This window comes from Meriones unguiculatus, chromosome 16 (genome assembly GCF_030254825.1).
Source record: "Meriones unguiculatus strain TT.TT164.6M chromosome 16, Bangor_MerUng_6.1, whole genome shotgun sequence".
NCBI lineage: Eukaryota > Metazoa > Chordata > Mammalia > Rodentia > Muridae > Meriones > Meriones unguiculatus.
Window position 1 is genome coordinate 2273255 of NC_083363.1, and position 22688 is coordinate 2295942.

Below are 22688 nucleotides of genomic sequence, written 5' to 3' on the forward strand. Positions count from 1 at the left end.
TCCCAGCATTCAGGGAGGCAGAGGCAGGCAGATCTCTGTGAGTTTGAGGCCAGCCTGGTCTGCAAATCAAGTCCAGGACAGCCAGGCTACAGAGAGAAACCCTGTCTCAAAAACAAACAAGCAAACAAACAAACAAAAAATAAAAAGGACTGTTTACATTGTCATCATTTCTGATGTAAACTACTTGGTTGCAGGAACTCTGGTTTTTATTTTCTCTCTTTCTCATATATGTATATATAGTTATGTCTAATAGAGTATTTGCAACCTCCAGGATCGTAAGGTCAGCTGGTGAAGTTAGAGAGAATACTGTCAAGGGAACTTACTGGATATTTAATAATTTTATTTCAGAAAACACCGTCTTTCTTCGTTGGATTATGTATATATATATGTATACTTATGAAGCGAAATTTGGAAGGTGAAATTAGTGGTGAGCAAGTCTACTAACGGCAAAATTCTGAAGAGCCAAGAAAGAAGAGGTCTAGCATTCAGGCTGCGGTGGCTGCGATGGTGGGGGCTACTGTGGAGGCGGCGGCGGCGGCGGCGGCTGCTGCTGCTGCTGTTGTTGCTGGGGCGGCGGCTGCTGCTGCTGCTGCTGCTGTTGTTGCTGGGGCGGCGGCTGCTGCTGCTGCTGCTGCTGCTGCTGCTGTTGCTGCTGCTGCTGCTGCTGCTGCTGTTGCTGCTGCTGCTGCTGCTGTTTTTGCTGGGGCTGCTGCTGCTGCTGCTGCTGCTGCTGCTGCTGCTGCTGCTGCTGCTGCGGTGGTGCCCCCTGACATTGGGGTTGTGGCGCACACCTTGGAGCCGGGCGTCTGTTGCATGTTTGTGATGGACGCGCTTGGGATTCACACCTCCGTGGTCTGCAAGGCGGCGGCGGCGGACACGGTTGGCGTTGCTGCGCACACTCCTGTCTCCTCGGTATGCACGGGGGAGGTGTTCTGCAAGGCGGCGGCGGCGGCGGCGGTGGCGGCGGCGGTTCACAACACACGCATTCACTTCCGTATCCGGTGTCAAACCTTACTTGAGATTCTTGTCCCCTTGGAGGCCCGCATTGGCTCCACACCAGGCTCTCTCTTCTTTCTCTGTTCCCGGACCACACATCATCCTCAGGGCACTGGCCTCTTATTCTTGACTCTCTCATAACTGTCTCCCTGCACACTACTGGGCAGCAGATCTGGCCTCTGGAATCTGATCTTCGGAGATTTCCATCCATGCAACCTGGGAACAGAACTGGGTATACAGCAAAAGCACGTCATTCAGGTATCCAGTATTTCCTTTCTCCCTCCCCCAAGGCTGACTTAAAACCAACAAACTGAGGATCACTGGAGATTTCCCCCCAAATCCAAAGCGATGACAATCACAGTGTAGATACTGATGTGACTTGGGTCTTAGGTAACCTAGACATTGATGACCAATAATAAAATGTAGACATTATTGATAAAACGCTGGATTCCTTTCAGTAAATTGGAAGACGGGTGAGAGGAAGGTGAAATGCAATGGGAAGAACTTGCCATTTGTTCAGTAGGTTAGGATGATGGAGGGTGGCTAGGGGCATAGGGAGTTTGTAGCTTGGGAAGACTGAAAGGAATCACTGAGGGAAGAAACAACTATCTCTTAAAAATAATAGTAATAGCTGATATTCGGCAAGTGTTATCACACTCTGATCAGCCACTTTCCATGAGTTTGTAGATTATTTATTTTGTGTTAAGTGTGTGTTTTTGGTGGAAGGACATGACATGCGTGCCCTGCTCTTGAAGGACAGAGGAGGGCGCCGGATTCCATGTTCTGGTGTTCTGGATGGCTGTAAGCCACCTCCAGTGCATGGGGAATCAGGTCCTCTGCAGGAGCAGTGGGAAGCCACCATTTCTCCAGCCAAGCACACATTTTTTGAACATTGTATTAAATGGTCCAATCTTCACAGCAGCCAGGTAAGCTGGACACTGCTGGATATACACGCTAGCTCAGTCGTCAAAACTTCAGATTCCTTTAATTAGTGTAGGGAAACCAGCCCTTCTGTGCATTAATTTCTGTGTGATCTCATCAAACTCAGTTCACTTTGGGTAAGAAATTTGTGATTTTGTTTTGTACCCCCCAATCAATGAAAAGAACTACCAAAGTCAATTGTGAGGGTTCCTCCTGGGGCTCAGTGTGTACAGGGGCTCACTACCTCCTGTCAAATAAAATAATTTTGAAGGCAGTGGAAATTTATTTTTTTACAGATTTTTTAAAAATGATGTATTTATTTTTATTCTTTCTACAGTACTCTGCCTGCGTGTTTGCCTACGTGCCAGAAGAGGGCAGCAGATCTCAGTACAGATAACTGCTGGGAACTGAACCTGAGTTCAGGCAGTGCTCCTTACCTCTGAGCCAGCTCTCCAGCCTGGGGGAAATTCTGAGATGAATTCTAAGAACTACTGGGGCTCAGGAGGTGTTGAGAGGGGAGGGTGGGTGTTAGTGCTCTTCTCTAGCACTTCAGCTCCCCTGTGGCAATATCCCCAAAGCAGATGCTGGAAGCCTTAGACTTTGAATAAGGGGAACATTTGATGTGACCTTAGCATTATGTGCATCTATTCTGGGAGGAGAAGCGTGCAGTGCAGAAAGCTTGAGAGCGGTGCCAAGTGTGTGAGAGCAGCTGAGGAACTTACCCATAGGAGGCCAGGCTAAAAACAAAACACAAAAGAGACGTCAGTGGGAATTTTCTCACCCTGAGAGATCCCACCTTCCAACAGCTTTTCTTTAGAAAATTAATTTTATATTTTATGTGTTTGTGTCTGTGAAAGGGTGTGCCGTGTGTGTGTGTGTCTGTGTGTGTGTGTGTGTGCGCCCAGGAGGCCTGTGGAGGTACAGCTCCCATGGGTGCTGGGATCAGAACTCAGGCCTTCTGAAAAAGCCTCGACTGTTCTTGAGCACTGTGCTTTCTTTCCATCCCCCACCCAGAGAGTATGGCCATCCACAGCTGTGCCCACAGAGGAGACCACTTTGTCTCAGCCTAGTGATGTCAGTTTCACCCAGGTTTGGCCACATGCATTTCCTGTCTTTCCTCACTCTTCCACGACTCAGTTTAAACCCCATTCTCCTAATCAATTCAGAAAGTGTGCATTGTTGATCAGTGGTCAAAATCCTCATTGTGCTTTGGAATGTGTGTCAACCTGACAGGATTTTTCATTTAAGTGAAAACAGTTTGCAGAGAGGAAGCAACCTCCTTATGACAGACTGTCTCAGTGATTTCACCTTTCTACCACTGCAACCATTTAACACAGTTCTTCTGGCTGTGGTGACCCCCAGTCATAACATTACTTCATTGCTACCTCATAACTGCAATTGTGTAGCTAATATGTATGGTGATGTGAATATGCTTTGGAGATAGAGGGTTGCCACAGGGGTGGTGACCCACAGGTTGAGAACCTCTCGACTACCTGATGGCACGTGTGCTCTTCCACATAACTGAGTCACAAACAAGACATTATATTTACACAAAAGGAAAACAGTCAAGAAGGACCCACAATGGAAACCAGAGGGAACCACGAAAGACATAATGATTCTTGCACATAGAAGAATTGGTAACTCAAGAAGATCTGGGAACACAAACTCCAGGGTGTTAATCATAGGAGTAGGGAGGCCAAGGGCATGATCTAAACTTACTGAATTTCCCGGATCTGAAAGCTGAAAGAGAGAAAGGCAAACATGGCATCAGTTGCTGCTGGCTTTTCAATCCTTCCAAGCCCCAGGCCTCTGCACTGTGGAAGCCGTGTCATTGCTGTCCAAGGCCCATGGGCTTAAACATTGGACACTTGGTTTCCTCTGCATGTAAACTCAGCTCTTTGGTTTAACAGGCTGCACTTGGCATAACAGGCCACACTCCCGTCTTCACTAACCTTAATCTTTTTTCAGTTATGACCTGAAATGGTAATCTTTAGGCCAGTGTGGGCTTCTCCACTGCCTGAATTTCAAGACCGTGTCTCAGAGAATACTGAAGGTTGAGGGACGGGAGACACATGGTCAGGGAAGGCAGACAGACGAAAGGATTCACCTACACTAGCAAATGTAGAGGAAAAGGGATGGAAAATTATTTGCCACTGAGTTTGGTGGTCAGATGGCAACAGGGTGAGTGCAGTTGGAGGCCAAGGATGCTACCCACACCGGAGGAGGCTTGAGAGAGAAGACCTGGACTTACCTGGGCCAAATGGAGCAAACACTTAAAAGGAAAAAGAAAACACAGTAGTTTTAGAATGAAGCATGTACTAGGTTCCCTTTAAAACCCCCTTGTAAGACTAGAGAGAGGATTTAGTGAGGCTTTCTATCCCTCAAAAATGTGCTACCCTCTCCTAGCTGGTCTGAACCTCATGAATGACTTAGATACTCAGGGCATATTTATGGCCTGTTGGATCAGTTATAGGAGAGTAATAGACATTTTTTTTTCCTCATAAAATGAAATTAAAAAAAAGATTCTTTTTCAAGTGAAAAGTGTCATGAGTTTTAGGAGACTGGCAGGTTGCTAACATAAGCCTCTTCTTTTAATTTCCTTCATCTTACATCTCATCTACATGAGAACCACCATCCCTCATACACTATGGAAGCCCATTGTAATCGTGTCTCTAAGCTTTGGTTATAGTTTTTATTTTTTACATTCTCTAGGTTTTAATGAAAATTCTAATGGTGATTTGAGAAGAACTTTGGGGAGAAGAAATATTCTAGACATGATATGGTAATAGCAGAAGAAAAGAACTTTTAAAAAATTATTAATTATGTGTGCTTTTTATGTTTATGTATGCATGCATGCGTGTTTGTGGTGTGTGTGTGTGTGTGTGTGTGTGTGTGTGTGTGGTGGCCTGGGCCTATCTAAAACTTCCCACCGTTTAGTCTGGGGACTGAACTGGGTTTGCCTGGGTCAGCAGCAAACTCCTTCCTCCCAGCAGTCCTCCCGCTGACTGTTCTATTCTTTACCTTTCATCATGTCCTTCAAGGTTCCCATTGCTTAGTGTGTCTTTAAGATTTCTTTTTTGGTGTGTGGTAAGCTCACGTCATGGTTGAGGAAAAATCAATGACCCCACAACCTCATGAAAACTGTGGGCACTAGCACCACTGCAGGAGCTGATCTTCAGCTAAGAGTGCGCAGCCGAGAACGATTTCATACAACAATCTCATAGAGGTTATGGGCAATGCCAACGCTTCCTCTTTGCTCACAGGGCATTTAGGGGAAGAGATGAACTGAAATCATTTGATGAAAGTGCTATCTTTGTGGGGATGGGGGCTCTAGAAAGCTGCTGGAAGGGGTTGAATTCCTGAGACAATGTCAACCAGGCTCCCAGCATGGCTCCCCCTAGCGTCCTACACAGAAAGTGCCTCAGTGCTAACAGGCAGGGTTTATCATTCTGTTATTAAGTCATATCTCCTGGAGAGCATACTGCAATGTCCAAAGGACTAGCGGCCTCTGGCATCAGCAATCCCGTGTGTAAAAGTAGGTGCTGCTGTCACAGAGCACTACCAACTCCCCTGCTAGTGGGTGGGGACTGTCACCTTGACACATGGAAAGCTAAGACTGCGCTGGGAGAGACAGATGAGGAGTGAAAAGTGCAGAAGCACACACGTCTTCAGAAAATGTGGAGGCAGGTTCTGCATTTAGTGGTGAAGGATTTCTCTTGAAAATCCTCCAGCAGGAATGATGGTAAAGGAGACGTGTGCCCCGTGTTTGGGATCACTCCTTAGGGCATGTTTGTGCAGACAGAATCACGAGCACCCTGAAATCACCAGGCCCTCACTGCAATGTGGCATTTGTTTCTAAAGGGCGAGTGGAGAATGAAAACAGGACCTCTATCAAAAGTCAGACTAATTATCCTTAAAGTTCCCTCTGCATAAGTGAACCCCGCCCTACAGGGCCTTCATGCTCATCTGCAGTCTCCGTTCCGTGTCAGTGCAGGCTAGTCACTGCACAGCAGTAAGTTCTTCAGCACTTAAGGGGTTCTAGACAGCGGAGAAGGAAAGGGCGTAGGAGGACACGAATCCAGAATCTCTTCTGGGAAAGGTTTCAAATGATATTTAATTGTAGAAAGAGATGAATAAATAACTTACCTATTGGCACGGGAGTAACTGGCAGGACGGCATGAAACAGAAACACATTAGCAGAATATTTGAAACAAGGCTACAGGCTCTTTCCTCCTTTTGTTTTTCCTCCCAAGAGCTAACCATTGCTCTCCTGTGGGCACCAGACCTCCCCCAGGGAAGCTGTCTAAGGTGAGAGCAGGGCGTTTTCTAAAGGCAGGGGCTGCTCTGATGTGACTGGCTGCCCTGTGCATGGCTCCCTTTTCCCAGCCAGCAGGAGGGTTCCTGCAGAGCAGTCAGAGACCTCAAGCTGGCTGCACTCAGCCCCTCCTTTCTTCCTTCTGAGTGTGTCCTGTACCCCTCCTGTCCTTCTCTGTGTCTGCTGTATTGTCCTCTGTTGGTATAATGTTCTTTTGAATTGTATACACCTTACCCTTGTTCATTCAAATGCTGATTTCTCCCCCCCCCCATACCCCTGTGGTTTCAATCCGGATATTGCACTGTGATACTTATTCTAAGCATCCTGTCTCAACTGTGTGTAAACAGGCCAAAATAAAGCAACTAGCTGCAATGTTGTGCAAAGGGAGGAGCCAGAGACAGGAAAGAGGGGAAGAGCCAGAGACCGGAAAGGAGTAGGAAGAGAAGGGATGAGAGGAGAGCTAAGAGAGGAGCAGAGCTGGAGGAGAGATCTTGGAACTATGTGGAGATGGACTGGACATAATGTATCACTAAAAACAAGTATAATGGGCAAAATCTGAATGGTAGGAACTATGCGGGCTTGGAGGTTTAGGAGGGAGTAACTATTGCCCAGCATTATGCTCTAGGTTAAAAGAAATCCCAGTGTCTGTGTGGTGATTTGGGTATACAGCTGTTTAGGACTAACAGCAGCTTTACCAGAAGATATATCAATAGTAAATATTAATTAAATGCCACTTACAACAAATGGCGCCCAACTAATCTAAGTATCCACACCCCTAAATCATACTTTATCACAATTTGGTGGGGGAAATAATCTCCCAGTGAAAAAACCCAAACTTAAAACCTAAAAACTCCCAGCTCAAAAACTTCCTCTTTAAGAGACTCTTAAACAGGCTCTGGAGCAAAAGGCAGCCTCCTGTGGGCAGACCTGAGATTTAACATAACAAACCTGGCTGCTGCTGTAGTCTAACTGAGGGGTACACAAGCCTGGCTCCTTTATACTGTGGCTGGCTCAACTGGCTGAGCTCCACAGCCATGGCAGGAAAGAAAGGAACTGAAGGCAGACAAACCTCTAGACAGACAAACCTCTAAACTGCATCTAAAAAAAAAAAAAAAAAAAAAAAAAAAAAAAAAAAAAAAATTCCATGGCAGAGGATGTTTTAATCCTTTTGGCTTCGTTTTGGCTGTCATGGTCATGGATCTGGTTGCAATATGTTTAATGGTGTTGGTTCTCCTCCATACCTTCTCCCAGAAAGTTGAAGGAGAAAATGGGGAAAAAAAAACAAGGATTGGAATACTAGGTTGCAGACAACAAAAAGGGCAATCTTCCTAATAATTAGATTAATAACGGCTAGAATTCAAAGCTCTCGGGCTGCAAGATACTTGTCAGCTCTTTCTGGTAAGGGTCCACCAGTTTACTGAAACATCAGCCAAAAATAGCCAACTGGGCTTTGTTTGTTACAGCGTAAATTGGCACAACTGACCCCAAACTTAAAATTTTCTTGTCTGTTTGATTTGAAAAAAAAAATCTATCTATCTATCTATCTATGTATCTATCTATGTATCTATGTATCTATGTATCTATCTATCTATCTATCTATCTATCTATCTATCTATCTATCTATCTAGATATAGATATATAGTTGATGAAGGCACATGCCTTCACCACACAAAGCAAAAAGAAACAGGCAGATCTCTGAGTTCTGGATCAAGCTTATTTACATAATAAAAGCCAGGATGGTAACTCCTGCTGTTTAGCCATTTGCAGAGATAATCTAAGATTCAAAATGACAAAATTTTCCTTGAAGTTACCATGTAAATTCCTTTTTCTTAATAATAGATGTTATGTCATTACTGATCTAAAGTTGGGATTCACATCATTTTTAGGTTTATGTAAAGAGAGATAATGTCACACTGCTCTGGAAACTTCCTTCTCCTTTTAAACGTGAGATATTTTCATGGGGGGAAATGTTGGACAGGCCTATGTAAAAAAGACACAAGAGGCTTAAAGATGGCAAAGTACATGCCAGCCTAGTTTAGTCCTAAAAACTCAAAAATTATATTTATATGTTTAAAAACAAAACTGTCCATCCCATATAAAAAAGAGGGCAAGCCAAAAACTAGCCAAAAGCAATGTAAAAATCCAGGTACAAGATGCCTAAGATATACTTAAATGCTAAGGGTAAGAGAGTTTATATACTAATGCTAAGAGAGTTTATTATATAAAGTTTGGCTATAAAGGCATAACTGCCCATCCTGTATAAAAAAGGAACAAGCCAATAAATAGCCACAACCATTGTACAACCCAGGTACAAGATGCCTAGGGTATGCTTAAATGCTGAAGGTAAGAGGAAGTTTAAATAAAATTTGGCTATAAAGGCATAACTGCCCATTCTATATAAACAAGGACAAATAGCTACAACATTTATAAAAATCTAGGGCTAAACCTCTAACAGGTACAAGATACCTACGGTATGTTTATATTCTAAATTAAAAAGGTGTTTATATAAAGTTTACTTAAAACATGCGTTTTCTGTTCCTCAAGGCAACCAGCTTGTCTCTCTAATGGGAGGCTTCTCTAGGGAAATAGGTAGCAACGTGGCCTAATACAACAGGCACGCAAGAGCCTGAAAAGATATTTTAATCTATCCAACCTTGTTTTGATTTCAACAGGATAATGACTGCATGTTCAATAATAATGGTAACTTATATTGCTGATCCCTTTACACGGGAACAACTCTAAAACTGACTGAGAGAAAAAAAAATGTCTCTAGCCAGAACTTCAACAATAAATCCTTGCCTATAATATCTTCAAAATGCATTATGCTAACCTTTTAATTTGCACAGATAAAATTGGCTTACAGTTTAGTTTCATCCTGCACATCTCATACATTTATAATTTCAGAACTGTATAATGCTTGTGAGAAATTATATGTTTGCAGAACAAAAGAACTTGATACCAGAGACGCTGGATCAAACCTAACAGAATCATTTTTCAGCATGCTGAGACATTGACACATCTGTTCCAGCATCTTGCATGTTCCAGCATTCTGCTTGTTCCTGCCTCAACTGCTAAGCTGTTTCTCATCAAAGCCTGCTCCCAAAAGAAGTTTGAAGAAAGCTACTAATCTTAATTGGTCCAGCATTTTAGACTGTTCCAAAGAGAACTTTTATTAAGCCTGAAAATTCTCAACATTCAAAGACTGGACCACAAATGTTATTGTTTGCTTAAATTATGAATTTTTCCTAATTTTCTTTGGGCTCCCCTAACAGGATTTCTGTGTGTCCAAAATGTCAGCTAGAAGAAATCCATAAGAACAACATCCAATTTTCCTTAAAGGGGTTTGGGTATGTTTTTGGTTGTTTGCTATGGCTACAAAATGTTATTGTCATTGGGAGATGTTTATTATTAATGGTCTTATTCAAAGTGAAACAAGGAATGTAAGGGATATAGGAATAAAAAAAAGGTAGATTATTGAATCTACTCAACTTAAGGTTTTATTTGTTATTCTCAAATAAGGTTAATTTTAACTCAGGTATAGGATTTGCATATTGATGCAAAATAAGTATTTTTGATACATTGGTATAAGCTTTAGTATATTGATAGAAGTCAAGGTTACTTCCAATACTTCTAAACTGCTATTAAAAACAGGTTAGGATATTAGGTATGTAAGTTAATTGCTAGTTATTAAACTCATCGTCATGTCAGACACTAGTCTAAGTGTCTGACATGAGTATACATCCTAGGTTTAACAGATAGATATGATTTTGTGTACAGATCGATTACATAAAGATAGGTAGTCTTCAAAACTTCAGAGACCTACAGAATATGGCATTTAAAATGTTTTTATTATTTTAAAGATTCTTTGACAATGAGCCAGGTCATCTCCTGGCAGCACCCCGCCTACCTCAAAGAAGATAATGAGCATCGAAGAACCTCCATACGGAGATGGCTTCAAATATGGCAAATGAGCCACTCGGGTAAAGAAAATACCCTTGCATCACGACAGACAAATTCTGCCCAAAATGGGCAAACTTAAATGCAGGACAAGTTGACTGCCAAACTCTGCCAAGACAGGGTAAGCAAGTCCTAAATAGTTCCTGCTTCACATTTATGTCTGTCAAATATTCTGAGCCAGAAGGCTGAAGGTGATGCTCCAATGATAGAAAGAGTTATGGGTGACTGTTCAGGCAGCAAACTGTCTCTGTCAATTTTTATTTTTTGAAGCTGTTAACATGCACTTCCTATTTACTCAAGTAACTAATTTTATTTCTTCTCAAGTCTCTGGTGGGGTTGAAGACCAAATAGGTATAGTGCCACAGTTAAGTTTGAGTTGTTTAGAAGTTAAGAAATGCTTTCATATAAGTACTATCAATAAGGATAAAAGTTAACTTAGGTAGAGAACTTTTAACTTGTGAAGATAGATAGGAAAATCAGATAATCTACTTTCTCCTAAGTTGCTAAATACACATGGACTAGACATTGCACGTGTAGATTTTACCTAGCAGTTTTCATAATTCCATAATTATTATTGTATTGAAAGAAAAGGAGCCTTTTATTGGACTTAAAGGGGGAAATGTTGGTATAATGTTCTTTTGGAATGTATACAATTTACCCTTGTTGATTCAAATGCTGATTTCTCCCCCCATGCCCCTGTGGTTTCAATCTGGATATTGCATTGTGATACTCATTGTAAGCATTCTGTCTCAACTCTTGTGTAAACAGGAACAAAATAAAGCAACTAGACACAGAGGACAGGAAAGAGAGGAGGAGCCAGAGGACAGGAAAGGAGTAGGAAGAGAAGGGGTGAGAGCTAAGAGAGGAGCAGAGCTGGAGGAGAGATCTTGGAACTATGTGGAGATGGACTGGACATAATGTATCACTAAAAGCAAGTGTAATGTGGGAAATCTAAATGTTAGGAAACTATGCGGCCTTGGAGGTTTAGGAGGGAGTAGCTATTGCCCAGCATTGTGTTCTAGGTTAAAAGAAATCCCAGTGTCTGTGTGGTGATTTGGGTATACAGCTGTTTAGGACTAACAGCAGCTTTACCAGAAGACAAATCAACTGTAAATATTAATTACAGCTTACAACAGTACTTCTTAGCATGGAAAGTTTTATTTCTTAGGAAAAGCTGTCTTCAGGCCTGAGAGATGGCTCAATGGTTAAGAGCACTGACTGCTGTTCCGGAGGACCCGAGTTTAGTTCCCAGTACCCACATGGAAGCTCACAACCATTCGTATCTCCAGAACCCTCACATAGACATACATGCAGGCAAAGCACCAATGCACATGAAATATAATTAATTACATAATCAATTTACCAAAAAAGCTGTTAGGAAAATGTCGTTTGGGGGATTTTTTTCTCAACCTTTCTATCATGTGTTTATCTTTCTACCGAGTGATTCATAACAGATTGCTTAGTAAGAGGATGGGGCAGGTAGTCGTAAATAGAAGCATCCCACCGAGATCATGAGGAACAGCGTTCTGCCCATTTTGGGATCCCTAAGTCTACCGGATTGATGAAAAGAAAATGCACTTACACATAGGTACTGCTACAGGGGCTAAAATCCAAACACAGACAGTTAGTGTGGGCTTACAGCAGCAACAGGGGTGACGACAGCAGAATTCTAACGGTAACTTCTTTCCAGACAGGAATCCTGGGCTGAGAAGAGACCCTCCCACCCTTCATTAGGAGGGTTTGGGGTCTGTTGTTTTTCTTACAGTAACAGTCATTTTGAAAGGATGGAAAAGTGATGAGTCATTGTCCCTTTGTCAGTCAGTTTCCCTGGAAATGAAATACTGAAGGATCCAGACAAACTCCATTTCTCTGGCTTTTGCCCCCGTTTTGTTACTTAAACTTTGAGACTTTTCCTGCTTCCCTGGTGGTTATGTATTGAAAATGTGTTCTTTCTGTTGAAGAGTCAGGACAGCTTACACAGCTCTAACTTCTGTTTGCCAGTTTCATTCCACTTAGTCCAGGGGGCAGAACTTTGTGAGTTACTGGGGTGCTCTAGTGCAGCTAGGCCCGGGAGGTTCAGGGCAGCAGCAGGTGTCCCTGTTTATTTGTCCCCCTCTCTGAGCACTTGTGTGCCATGGTGTGCATGTGGGGGTCAGAGGTCAACTTAGGAGTTGTTTTTCCTCATCTTTCACTCTGTGAGTCTTTCTAAGTGAGCCAAACCCTTTGACTCTAGCAAGACACTTACTTTCCAGGAGAATAGTGCCGTGCTGATGTTCCCGGTACCCACTGTGCCCTATGCTGTAAGATCAGGACATTGTGGAAGTTGGGGCCCTAAGTCTATCCTAACTGGAGACAGACAGGCCTGCACTGAGCAGGTGCTGTACTTGTCCAAGAGAACGTTCTTAGAATGGCAGCAGTCGGTGAAGCCAGCGCAGAGAGCTCGGATTCCCACGGGTCCTCTTCAGTGAGGGTAGAAAGAGACTCTCAGGTTCTCCTAACGAGGCTGGCTTAGTGGTCAGACTTAGGAGCACTGACCTGCTTTTCACCTTTCTCTCAACTTCTTTGGACAGGAAACATGTCAGAAGTGTTTACATGCACGAGTGAACTCTTGGAGGGATTTTCCCTACCTTGGCCCCTGCTGTACCTCTTCTGTCTGGCACCTGTAGGCCCTCCATGTTTTTTTTTTTTTTTTTTTTTTTTTTTTTTTTTTTTTTTTTTTTAAAGAGTAAATCTCATTTGAGTTAACTTTGCTAATTCAAGTTAAATCCCACTCACCTATAAACTCCAACAAGGAAAACAGCAGGTGACATTTCCCCCCAAGGTGACAATTTGGACAAACTCCTCGACACAGCAGGAGTACTTTCTGCCATGCTGTACTAGAAGGACAGTAGCTCAACAAAGTGTTACACATTTTAGGAGGCAGCAGAGGATAACAGGCATGCCCTGAACAAGGGAAGGGTGCTGTGTGGGGACATGAGGGTGATAACTACTTTGATGTCGTGACTACACATCATATACACACTATAAGTTATACACAGTAACACATCAATATAAGCACAATCACGCCATTGCAAATAAGTTAAACACAGAGCAACCTGATTTAAAATAAAGGAGCATGCCTGACTGCAAGTCACCTTCAGGCAGCTCATTGTTTGACTTGTCATCTGTAGGGTTTGAGCTTTCTAATATATTCACCAGTGACTTTAAAAGAAGCTGTTCAATAGAAAACAAGACAGACTGAAAGTCTGGTGGGTCCAGAAGGACAGCATGTGCAGGGACTGACCCTGGAAGAGGCCAGGAGACCACTTACCTGGATCTTGTCTCACTGTGAAAAAGAAACAGGAAAATAAATGACCACACAGTTTCTGGAGGAAGAACACAGCTACTTCTTAAACTCTGCAACAAGTTCTAGCAAAAGGACAGTGAGAGACTGCCACATTCTCTTCAGAACCCACCGAGTTTGGTGGCATCTCTGAACTATGGGACATTTTTGGAGACAGAAGTGTCACTGGGAGAGGCTATTTTCTTTCGCGTTTTTCTTTCTAGAAGTTTGACAATCTGTTTAATTTTTTTTTGTCCTTATCTTTTCTTATCCCTCTCTCTTCTACCTCTTTGGATAAATTGTGTTCAATTGTGATCATTTTATTTAATGGGGGTGGCCATTATTTCTCAGTATCTGGCTTGAGGGTCATCTAAGGAGCCCTATTGTGAATAATTGTGATAGGATATGTTAGTTCATCATTTCCTCCTGTGTGTGTTAGCAGTAATAGCTGATTGGTGCAGTATGTATACAGATGTCAAGTGCCAAGTTCATTGCGTGGCACAAGGTAAGTACCTAGTAGATACCATCACAGTACTGCACCAGGCATTAAGCCTTTCAACTATCACTTCCAAACGGCTATGGATAGCTGAGAATGGAGCAGGCTGCTGGGAACAGGGGATAAAAACCAGAAACTAGAGACTGTGAGATCCTGAAAAGCTAGAAAACCATAGAAACTTTGGGACTTGGGACATTCACAGTATAAATGCTGGGACTCGACCAAAGGAAGTTAATGAGAATACAGTTGAGAAAAAACACAGGACTTAGGTAATATAGGTGGTCCAGGTTTTGCTTTAATGAAAAAGACAAACAAGTTAGTATAGTTTTTTTTTTTTATGAAACAAATATTTGCTCACGAGTATGACTTCTGCTAAGAGGGGTGTTTCGGCAGGGTGGCTTTGTCTTGGAATGACATGAAATGAAGGGCCCAAGGCTAGTGAGGGAGCACACACTTTCTCCCCCATCTGGTCCCTGCACAACTGAGGAAATGGCCCACAGTGTCCCGTGCCGTGTGAGTTGAGCTACCCTCTTGGTCCTTCACTGTCATCTAATCCTCACATGTGGGCATCAGAGTACAACTTGTGGGAGTTGGTTCTTCTTTCCACCATGTGTTTCCTGGGGAGGGAATTCAAATCATCAGGTTGGTAGTGAGAGCCTTTACCTGCTGGGCCACCTTGCTAAGTGTGAGTGAGATTGTTCAGAGGCTGAAGATTCCCCTGAGACTTGCTCATGGGGTTTTGTTCATACATGGCCAAGCAGCAGTCTTGTTAGACCTGAGTGTGAGCTCATGCTCCCAGGCTGGGCGACAGCACTGCTGGGGAAGACTCCTCTGTTTCTTGGGAATTCAAGGCCGCAAGGCCGTTTGAGGTAGCGGCTTTGTCAGCATCTGAGAAGTGCACCTTTGACTGGAAAGGGCTTCAGTTCTGGGATGCCTTCACACCTCGCCAGGGAGAGGAAACCACACCAGGGCTGTTCTAATGCCTCCTCCTGGGTCTTAGAAACACTTCTGCAGGTGCTCAGTTTTTCCGGGATTGCCGCCTTTGTGGTGCCATTGGTTCATTCTCTCTCTCTTTTTGAAAGAAATAACAACAACAACAAAAAACACCTATAAAAGAACATTTGTCAAACTACTATTGAGTTTGTTTTTTTGAGAAAAAAGTGGTAGGGGCAACTAACAACCCGTGAATACAGAGCCCAGGCCAGCTCCCACCTGCTCTCCAAGGGTGTTGCTCTTATCAGTTAGGCCAGCGTCCCCCGGAACTGAAAAACTGCCTCACTGCCTATGTGGACTTTTAAGCTTTACTCTTTTTGTTGTAATTAATGAGTCATCTTTAAAGAAACTTTATATCTGTAAATATCATTTATTACTGTAGTTCGGGGGTTTTTCTCAGTCGTACGAATAACGAAATGTATGCTCAGTGTGTTTTAAATTATTAACAATTTCATACATCTTTGTGTGTTCTTATATGTTTATGCAAGGTTTTTCTTTGGCATTTATATCCTGAAGTGGAATTCAGAGGTTCTGCATATATCTACCTTTTCTTGAGGGTTGGTTGCTGGGTGGGTGGTTAAGGGTCTTGCTCAGGCTAAATTTAAATTTACATCTTCCTGCCTCAGTCTCCCCTGTCCCTGTCTCTATTTCTTACTCTTGGGTTTCTCTGTGTAGTGCTGGCCGTTCTGGAGCTCACTCTGTACACCAGGCTGGCCATGAACACGGAGTTGCGCCTCCCTCTGTCTCCTGCGTGCTGGACTTACAGACACCACCACTCTTGATGTATGTATTTAGTTTAAGAATAAATTGTTGAGAATGAAAATTCTCACTCAACTGACTGAGCTACCTTCTGGGTCCCCCAAGTCTCTGTCCTTCTGTCTGTCTTTACTTTTTCTTTCTTACCTGTCTTCTCTTTCTTCAAATTATTTATGGTTTCTCTGTGTAGCCCTGGCTGTCCCGGACTTGCTTGGTAGACCAGGCTGGCCTTGGACTCACAGAGATCCGCCTGCCTCTGCATCCTGAGTGCTGGGCTCAAAGGCGTGCGCCAAGGCGCCTGGCTGAGGTGTATGTTTTATTTAAATATTTTTATTGCAGCCATTTGTCACTCAAGAGGAAACAAGAGACTGGGAATCCTGCCCTCTGGTGCCCCTACTGGCAGCCCAGTGCTGCCTCTGCTTCTTTACCCTTCAGAGAATGTATGATTTAGAAATCACCCAGGACAGCGCTTCCAGTGTGTGTGTGTGTGTGTGTGTGTGTGTGTGTGTGTGTGACTGTGCATGTGAGTGCAAGTGCTCTTGGAGGCCAGAGGCATAACTTGGAGCTGGAGTTGCAGGTGGGTGTGAGCGACTGGATGTAGGTGCTGGGGATCAAACTCTGTCTGCTGCAAGAGCAGACCACACCCTCCGTTGAGTCAGGAGCGGTAGCTCTCCAGCCGCACAGAGAGGATGTTTTGAGGAGGGAAGACCCATCCCGAATGTGAAGGGCACTTCCTATGGGCTTTCGTCTGAATAAAGAAGGACAGAGGAGAGAGCGAGCTGTCGGCAGCACTCACCTCTGCGTCCACACTGCAGGGCATTGACCAGCCGCCTCACACACCTGCTGTGACTGACACAAGGCTCTGTGCCTATCCGGAGCACGTGGCATGCCCAGCTTCTCCCTGAGGTACTGACAGTGTGTTCTTTGTGCAGTGAGAATGATCTGATCTGCCCTGATGGTGTGGTCATTGTGCAGTGAGAACACTTGGCTGACGTGAGGACACAGAGGTATATTTGGATAGGGACCCCAGAGAGGCAGTAGCACAGCCTATGTCAAAAGCGCCATTCCCAGCCCATCACAGCCGCTCAATTGCCCTAACACTGAAATCACTGAAATTCCGCTCCCTGAGTGTTCCTGGAGGGAGCTGGAGTGCTCGCCTGTTTGCAGCCTACCGGCTCCAGATGCCCAGTTAAAGGCTGGGACATTTTATCCAAACGAGGATTGACTGAGCTGCTTTGGCAACTCTCGCTCTGCATTTATCTGTTTATCTATTTATCTATCTATCTATCTATCTATCTATCTATCTATCTATCTATCTATCTATCTATCTATCTATCTCTCTACCGCAGCCTCTTCAGACCCTGTGAGCTCCTGACAGTGTGAAGCAGCTGGAGGACACTGGGTGGGCTTATGGGACAGCTCTGAGTTCTGCACGCATCACCTGCGGATCAACATTTCAGCTGCTTTTGGCACAGTCTCAGCTTCCTGAAAATGTGAGTTTTTTTTAGCATAAAGAGTGGGAGGCGTGTGTCTGGGAACCTGCGGGCCCATGTGAATCGTGAAAGCAAATGAACGCGAGAAACAGAAAATCTTCTAGCATTTAGAAGCAGACCCAGCTAAGCCGTGGAAACCCCCACATATCCCAGAGGAAAAGTAAAGAACTTACTTGTAGTTCTCTGTGAAATTACTGAGAGAAAGAGAGAGAGAGAGAGAGAGAGAGAGAAATCCATTTAATTTTTCTTACATAGAACCAACACAGTTACCTAATGCTTTGCTGGGGTCTGGTGTCTGTTAGGGGAATATTCAACTAAGCAGCAAGGGTTTGTGAGAACAGCTCTGTGTAGACTAGTTGCAGTCCAGATTTAGAGGGAAGATTAAGTAGCGATGAGGAAGCCGGAAGTACAGCCCCTGAAAGGCTTTCATTATTGGACTTGGACAACTTTGGGCTGAGACTTCCGAGAGACAGCTGGGGCTTTGCATCTCCGTGTACTCTGAGAAACGCCCCATGCTTAACACTGTTGCTCTCTCTCTAAAAGAGTTCTGTCTGCTTCTGCTGTTTAGTAGTTAGATATTTTGTTGACAGATGCTAGCTCCTTACTTCTCTGCATCCTATTCTGCTGTTATGTGCAGCGCAGGCAAGCTGGGCGGGAAGGAAATGGGAGGAGAGATGCAGAGCAAGCCTACTGAGTGGAAGGGAATCCACACAAGCACAGTACTTACTTATGGGTGGCGATGGGCCTGAAAAGAGAGAGCAGCTGTGAGAAGCTTGGGTGAAGGCACTTTTGTGACAGGATAGTTTGGGAGGATTCAGCTCTAGGCTTGCATTAGGTCTCACGAATATATTCTTGGATAAACATTTAGCCTCCATTTCCTATCCTCTTCATAGGGGTTAATTAATGGCACCACTATAGGAATTAAACAAACAAACAAACAAACAAACAAAAAACCCGATGCAATTAAAAAAATGTTAGTTCTTACAGGAGGGGCACGGGTGCCCGTCTGAGGCCAGGTGAGCAGAGTCTCCGGCACAGGTGGAGTTAGATGACAAAGGCAAAGGGAACTGGATATGGGGGGGGGGGGTTGGCTCACATATTTCCACACTCATCTGCACACAGGGTGGGAATGGGCAGGGCACACATGCAGAGCAGTAAGGAAGGAAACCGGCAGAAAACCAAGCAGTACTCACAGGCCGGTGGAGGCGGGCAACCTGTGGGGCAGAGAAGGGGCTCAGCACTTCCCTCACCCCCTGTTTGACTTCTGGGCAGAGCTCTGTCTCAATAAGCACCCTTTGGGGGTCTCTGACCTCCTGTGAGAGTCAGCTGAGCAGAAGGGGCCCAGTGACTTCACGGCTCCCGATACAGGAAGGTAGTTAAAGTCTATGTCCCCTCAACCCCGAGGCCTTAGTGTGGAGGTCAGAGTCCAGCCTCTGGAGTTGGCTCTCAACTTCTCCCTTTCGGGTTTTGGGGTTGTATTCAGGTGTTATGTTTGTGGGACAAGTGCTTTTCCTGGCTGGACTCACTTTGTAGACCAGGCTGGCCTCAAACTCGAGATCTTCCAGCCTCTGCCTCCCTGGGATTATAGGTGTGTGCCATTGTGCCTGGCTTCCCTCTGTTACTTTATGTAAGTCAATTCTTTTATGTTTTTCTTCCACAAAATTATTTTAAAAGTAAAAAAATGTATGGGTAATGTGAAAGCAGATGCCAAGGAGACAGCAGCTCTTAAGCTACCGAGTCAGGGAAATCCTTAGCTATCATGGTATCAAATGTGGACAGTCAGACCCAGGAGGTCAGAGCATCCTCACAGTGGTAGTTATACAAGCATAGAATCCCTTTCTCTGTCAGTTTTTCCTTTTCTGTAATCAGTCTTTTGTTGATAATTATGTGAAATTTTAGAACCCAGTTCTTGTTCTCCTTATATGTCTGTATATAGGTTCAGTTCTAACTTTGCAGTATATTGTTAATAACCCGGGCAGATTTTGATCATGAACTCTACAGTGACCAGATAAAGACTGCTGGACCCCAGCATGGGGAGCTGAGGGGAGGGGAAAGGGAGAGAAGGGGAGTGGGGGCACACTTACATATTGCCTGAGTCTGCATTCCTTCTGAAAGGCAAGTAGAGAAGTTGATTATTTGCTTGCTCTACAGAGACAGGGTCTGAGCCCAGGTTCACATAGAACCTGAGACCTCCTGTCTCTACAGCCCAGGCCCTGGGCTCACCACTACACCAGGCTCACCCTTGTATTCTGGTTCTCTGTTCCCCTACCTCCCCACACTAGGGGCTGAACCTAGGGCCTCAAGAATGTAGGCCAGTGCTTTGTCACTAAGCTGTATTCCTGGCCTCCTCCTTCGCCCCACTCCTAGCCCCTTCTCCCACGTTTTTGCTTTTATTTTGAGACAAGGTCATGTTAGTTTGCCCAGACTTGACTCTCCCTTAGTCTGCAGTCCAGCTGGGCCACGAGGCAGGCAATGCCCTAGCTGTGCCTCCTAAGTGGCTGGGCTCACAAGCCTGAGCCACCAGCCTCTTTTCTGCTTTCTTCCTGGCTGGGAACTTTCCAGGTGGTACAAATACTACGTCAATAAAGGCATTTGAGGCTGTCAGAGAACTGAGGACCACGATGTGGAATTCCAGACAGTGGAAAAGCCGAAGGCTCAAGGAGATGGGAATTTTCAGTTCCTTTGTGAAACTGCCAGGTCTCATGGGTATTGTGGGGCTCTGAGAGGGCACAGCAGGGACAAATGGCCAGCTGTGGAGATGGCCCAGCTGGAAGACAGGAATATGTATTAGTTTTCCTCTCATCCATTTCTCCCTTTTGTGTAAGTTCCTGATTCAGAATCTACAGAGCTACAGGGAAACTTTTCCCTTTGATCTTTAATTATCAAGTAAGTCAAGGCACATTGTAGAAGTTTGTTGATAACCTAGTAGAATTATAAGGGTCAAGGAATTAGAGCTTTAAGCTAGTGGGTCCTGACACGGATGGAGAAATTTTGGTTCAAGGTCTTTTCAACGTTCCTGGAGAGAGTTGGGTTCAGTTTTGAAAGGAGGCGGCCAGACTTACCGTTGGAATCCTCAGCTAAAAAAGAAAGGCAGAAATTAGTGAGAACAGTGTGATGACGGGGCGGGAGGGGCTGAGCGCCTGCTGGAGCGCGACTAGAGCGCTCCTGTCTCCCCAGGGTCGGGGTGCTCATCTCTCCCATTTTCAGCGGCTGCCCCCTGCTCACACTCTGGCTTGACAGGGCACTAGGCCATGCTGCCTTCATCTTTCTCCTACTTCTGCAGACCTGTGCCAGCCTTGACTCACGTCTACAGCCTTCCTGCTGCTCTCGTTGACCCGTCTCTGTAGATTCTGAGAGGTCTCTTCTGGCAAGACCTTACTTAGTCCAGAGTGGCACTACCTAGAAGCCCCGATTTTCCTCTCCTCTGGCCTCCAGGACTAGAGTTACCGTGCTGCGCCCACTTAGTCCTTTCAGGGGCAGGCGCCAACGAGACGGTGGAATAGGTGAAGGAGATGGAGGCACACAGGATGTCAGAAGGAAGGATCCCAGCCTTGAGAGGCCTTACTTACGAACAGCATGTGACTTACGGCTGCATTCTTCTGGAATGTCCTCTGGGGGAAGAGCAGACAAGGAACAGTCAAAGAGTGTATGTGAGCCTAGGGCTAAAGCTAGACCGGCTAACCCACAGGCTGAAGAGTGGTGCGGGGCTTTCAGCCCCTGTCAGTCAGGGCAGTGTCTCTGCTCTTGCTGGCCTGGGGCAGGAGAGGGACTGTGATGTCATCAGTGAGGCTTTGCGTATCCTCTTTCCACCCAGGTGGAAAATTCTTAAAACACCTTTTGAGATTCCTAACATGGTGGCCTATGTGCCCTGGTCATCTGCATTCTCTCCAAATCCTCTTTCCCTACCTGAACCACCCGAAAGCTCTTCTTTCCCACACCTGTTCCTTACGCTTGCTAGAGCCACTAATTTCTCTAAATCCTTTAGTGTCAGCTGCTTCCTTTTTACCCACAAGTCACAGGAAAGCTAGAAGAAATAAAACTAGCAACACAATTTTCATGGATACATTACAATATCTCAAAGGTATTTACACACAGGAGACCTGGTGGTTCTTAGGAGACCTTGGGCCACTGACAGAAACATCCCCCCCTCGAATTTCCAAGGCTGCAGGTATGAGACAGTTAAGAGCACGGACGGAGGCAGCCTTGATCGGGGTTACAGTGTGTGCCACAAGCCAGTTGATGGATTTTATTCACTTGCCAGAAGCAGAGTTGGAGCAGAGTTGAGGGTGGCTGTAGAGGTCACAGTGGTCGTCATCTGTGGGATGCTGTCCTGCCCCAGCACACTGTTTCCCTCAGGTGCTCGGGGCTGCACACACCACACAGCAGGGGCCAAAGGCTCAGTGTGTTTAAAGTGTACTGTGCCCCTCCTGAGGGCTTATCCAGAAAGTTTTCTCTCCCACTGTCAGTGTATCTGCACATCCTCGCGGGATCCCACCCTCTGTGGTCTGCAAGGCTCTCCTCAGCCCTCAGCCAGCTTCTGCCGTCTTTCTCTGGTGCTTGAGAAGATTCTTCTGGGTACAGGCCACATGTTGACATGTTTCAGAGCACATCATGATGTTCAGTGAAGGTTTCCTTGCTTTTTCTTTCATTAAAAAAAACATTGTTTCGTGTGCATGAGTGCTTTGCCTGCATGTGTATCTGTGTGCTAGGTGTGTGCCTGGTGTCCACAGAGGCCCAGAGAGGCAGTGGATCCTCTGGAGATGGAATTACGTCTGTGAGCCTCCATGTGGGTGCTAGGAAGAGAACCCAGATCCTCTGCAAGAGCAGCATTTGCTCTTAACTGCTGAGCCCTATCTGCAGCCCGTCTCTTAACATGTGACTCCAGAGAATTCTTAGCAGCTACAAAGTAGGGGAAGCATAACACCGTGTTTAAACTATCATTTTGTGGCCAAAACCACCAAGGGGAGGAACAGGCCCTCTGAACATTATTCAAGGGCAAGAAACACTAGAGAGAGAGAAAAAATATATATGTAAGGGACTTACCACCGCCTGCTGCAATTTGCTCTAGAAAAAGAAAAAGAAAAAGACTGGTTAGATAAGGTTAGGTAGAAAGCAGATGAGCTGTTCTGCAAAGGCTCGTGCAGACAGCAGCCTTTCCATTTGGCACCGATCGGAGCACTCGGCACCACGCGGTCCTGGGACGCCCTCGCTGTGCGCAGCTGCTGCACCGCCACCCACCCTCCTCCAGATTTAGCTGGGAGGAAGGGCTGCCCCTGCTCCTTGCTTTCTGTGCAGGTTCTGCAGGTGAGAATCTTAGCTGCATCCTCTCCTTGCCTTCCTCCGTTCCTGCCCTGTCACTCACGCAGGGTGCTTCCTTTTCTTAGACATCCCTGTATTATATTTGTGCTTACTTTTTAATCCTTCCTCCAATCCTCTTGA

General features: G+C 45.1%; 1 protein-coding gene across 2 annotated transcripts; it reads right to left on the reverse strand.

Annotated features, from left to right (window-relative positions):
* Positions 1 to 309: 309 nt before the first annotated feature.
* On the reverse strand, positions 310 to 22430 carry LOC132648292 (nuclear transcription factor Y subunit beta-like). 2 transcript variants are annotated; one of them, XM_060369082.1, is made up of 8 exons: positions 22293 to 22430; positions 20837 to 20860; positions 19334 to 19357; positions 18443 to 18463; positions 17977 to 17994; positions 17423 to 17443; positions 13500 to 13514; positions 310 to 1212 (listed from the first exon to the last, which is right to left on the reverse strand). In XM_060369082.1, exons 3-8 carry the CDS (start codon positions 19350 to 19352, stop codon positions 515 to 517), a joined length of 792 nt encoding a protein of 263 aa, XP_060225065.1. In that variant the 5' UTR covers positions 19353 to 19357; positions 20837 to 20860; positions 22293 to 22430; the 3' UTR covers positions 310 to 514. The 2 variants fall into 2 exon arrangements, with proteins under 2 accessions (XP_060225065.1, XP_060225064.1); XM_060369081.1 differs by lacking the exons at positions 18443 to 18463; positions 19334 to 19357; positions 20837 to 20860; positions 22293 to 22430 and having other exon boundaries at positions 17977 to 18161.
* Positions 22431 to 22688: the final 258 nt, after the last annotated feature.

Excerpts from the sequence above, each read along its gene's own strand:
- LOC132648292 (XM_060369081.1), bottom strand. The coding sequence starts at position 18,124 with ATGGAGGCTAAATGTTTATCCAAGAATATATTCGTGAGACCTAATGCA. Across the intron at positions 17,444-17,976 it reads AGGCCCATCGCCACCCATAA|TAATTTCACAGAGAACTACA; the intron begins GTAAGTACTGTG and ends TCTTTCTCTCAG.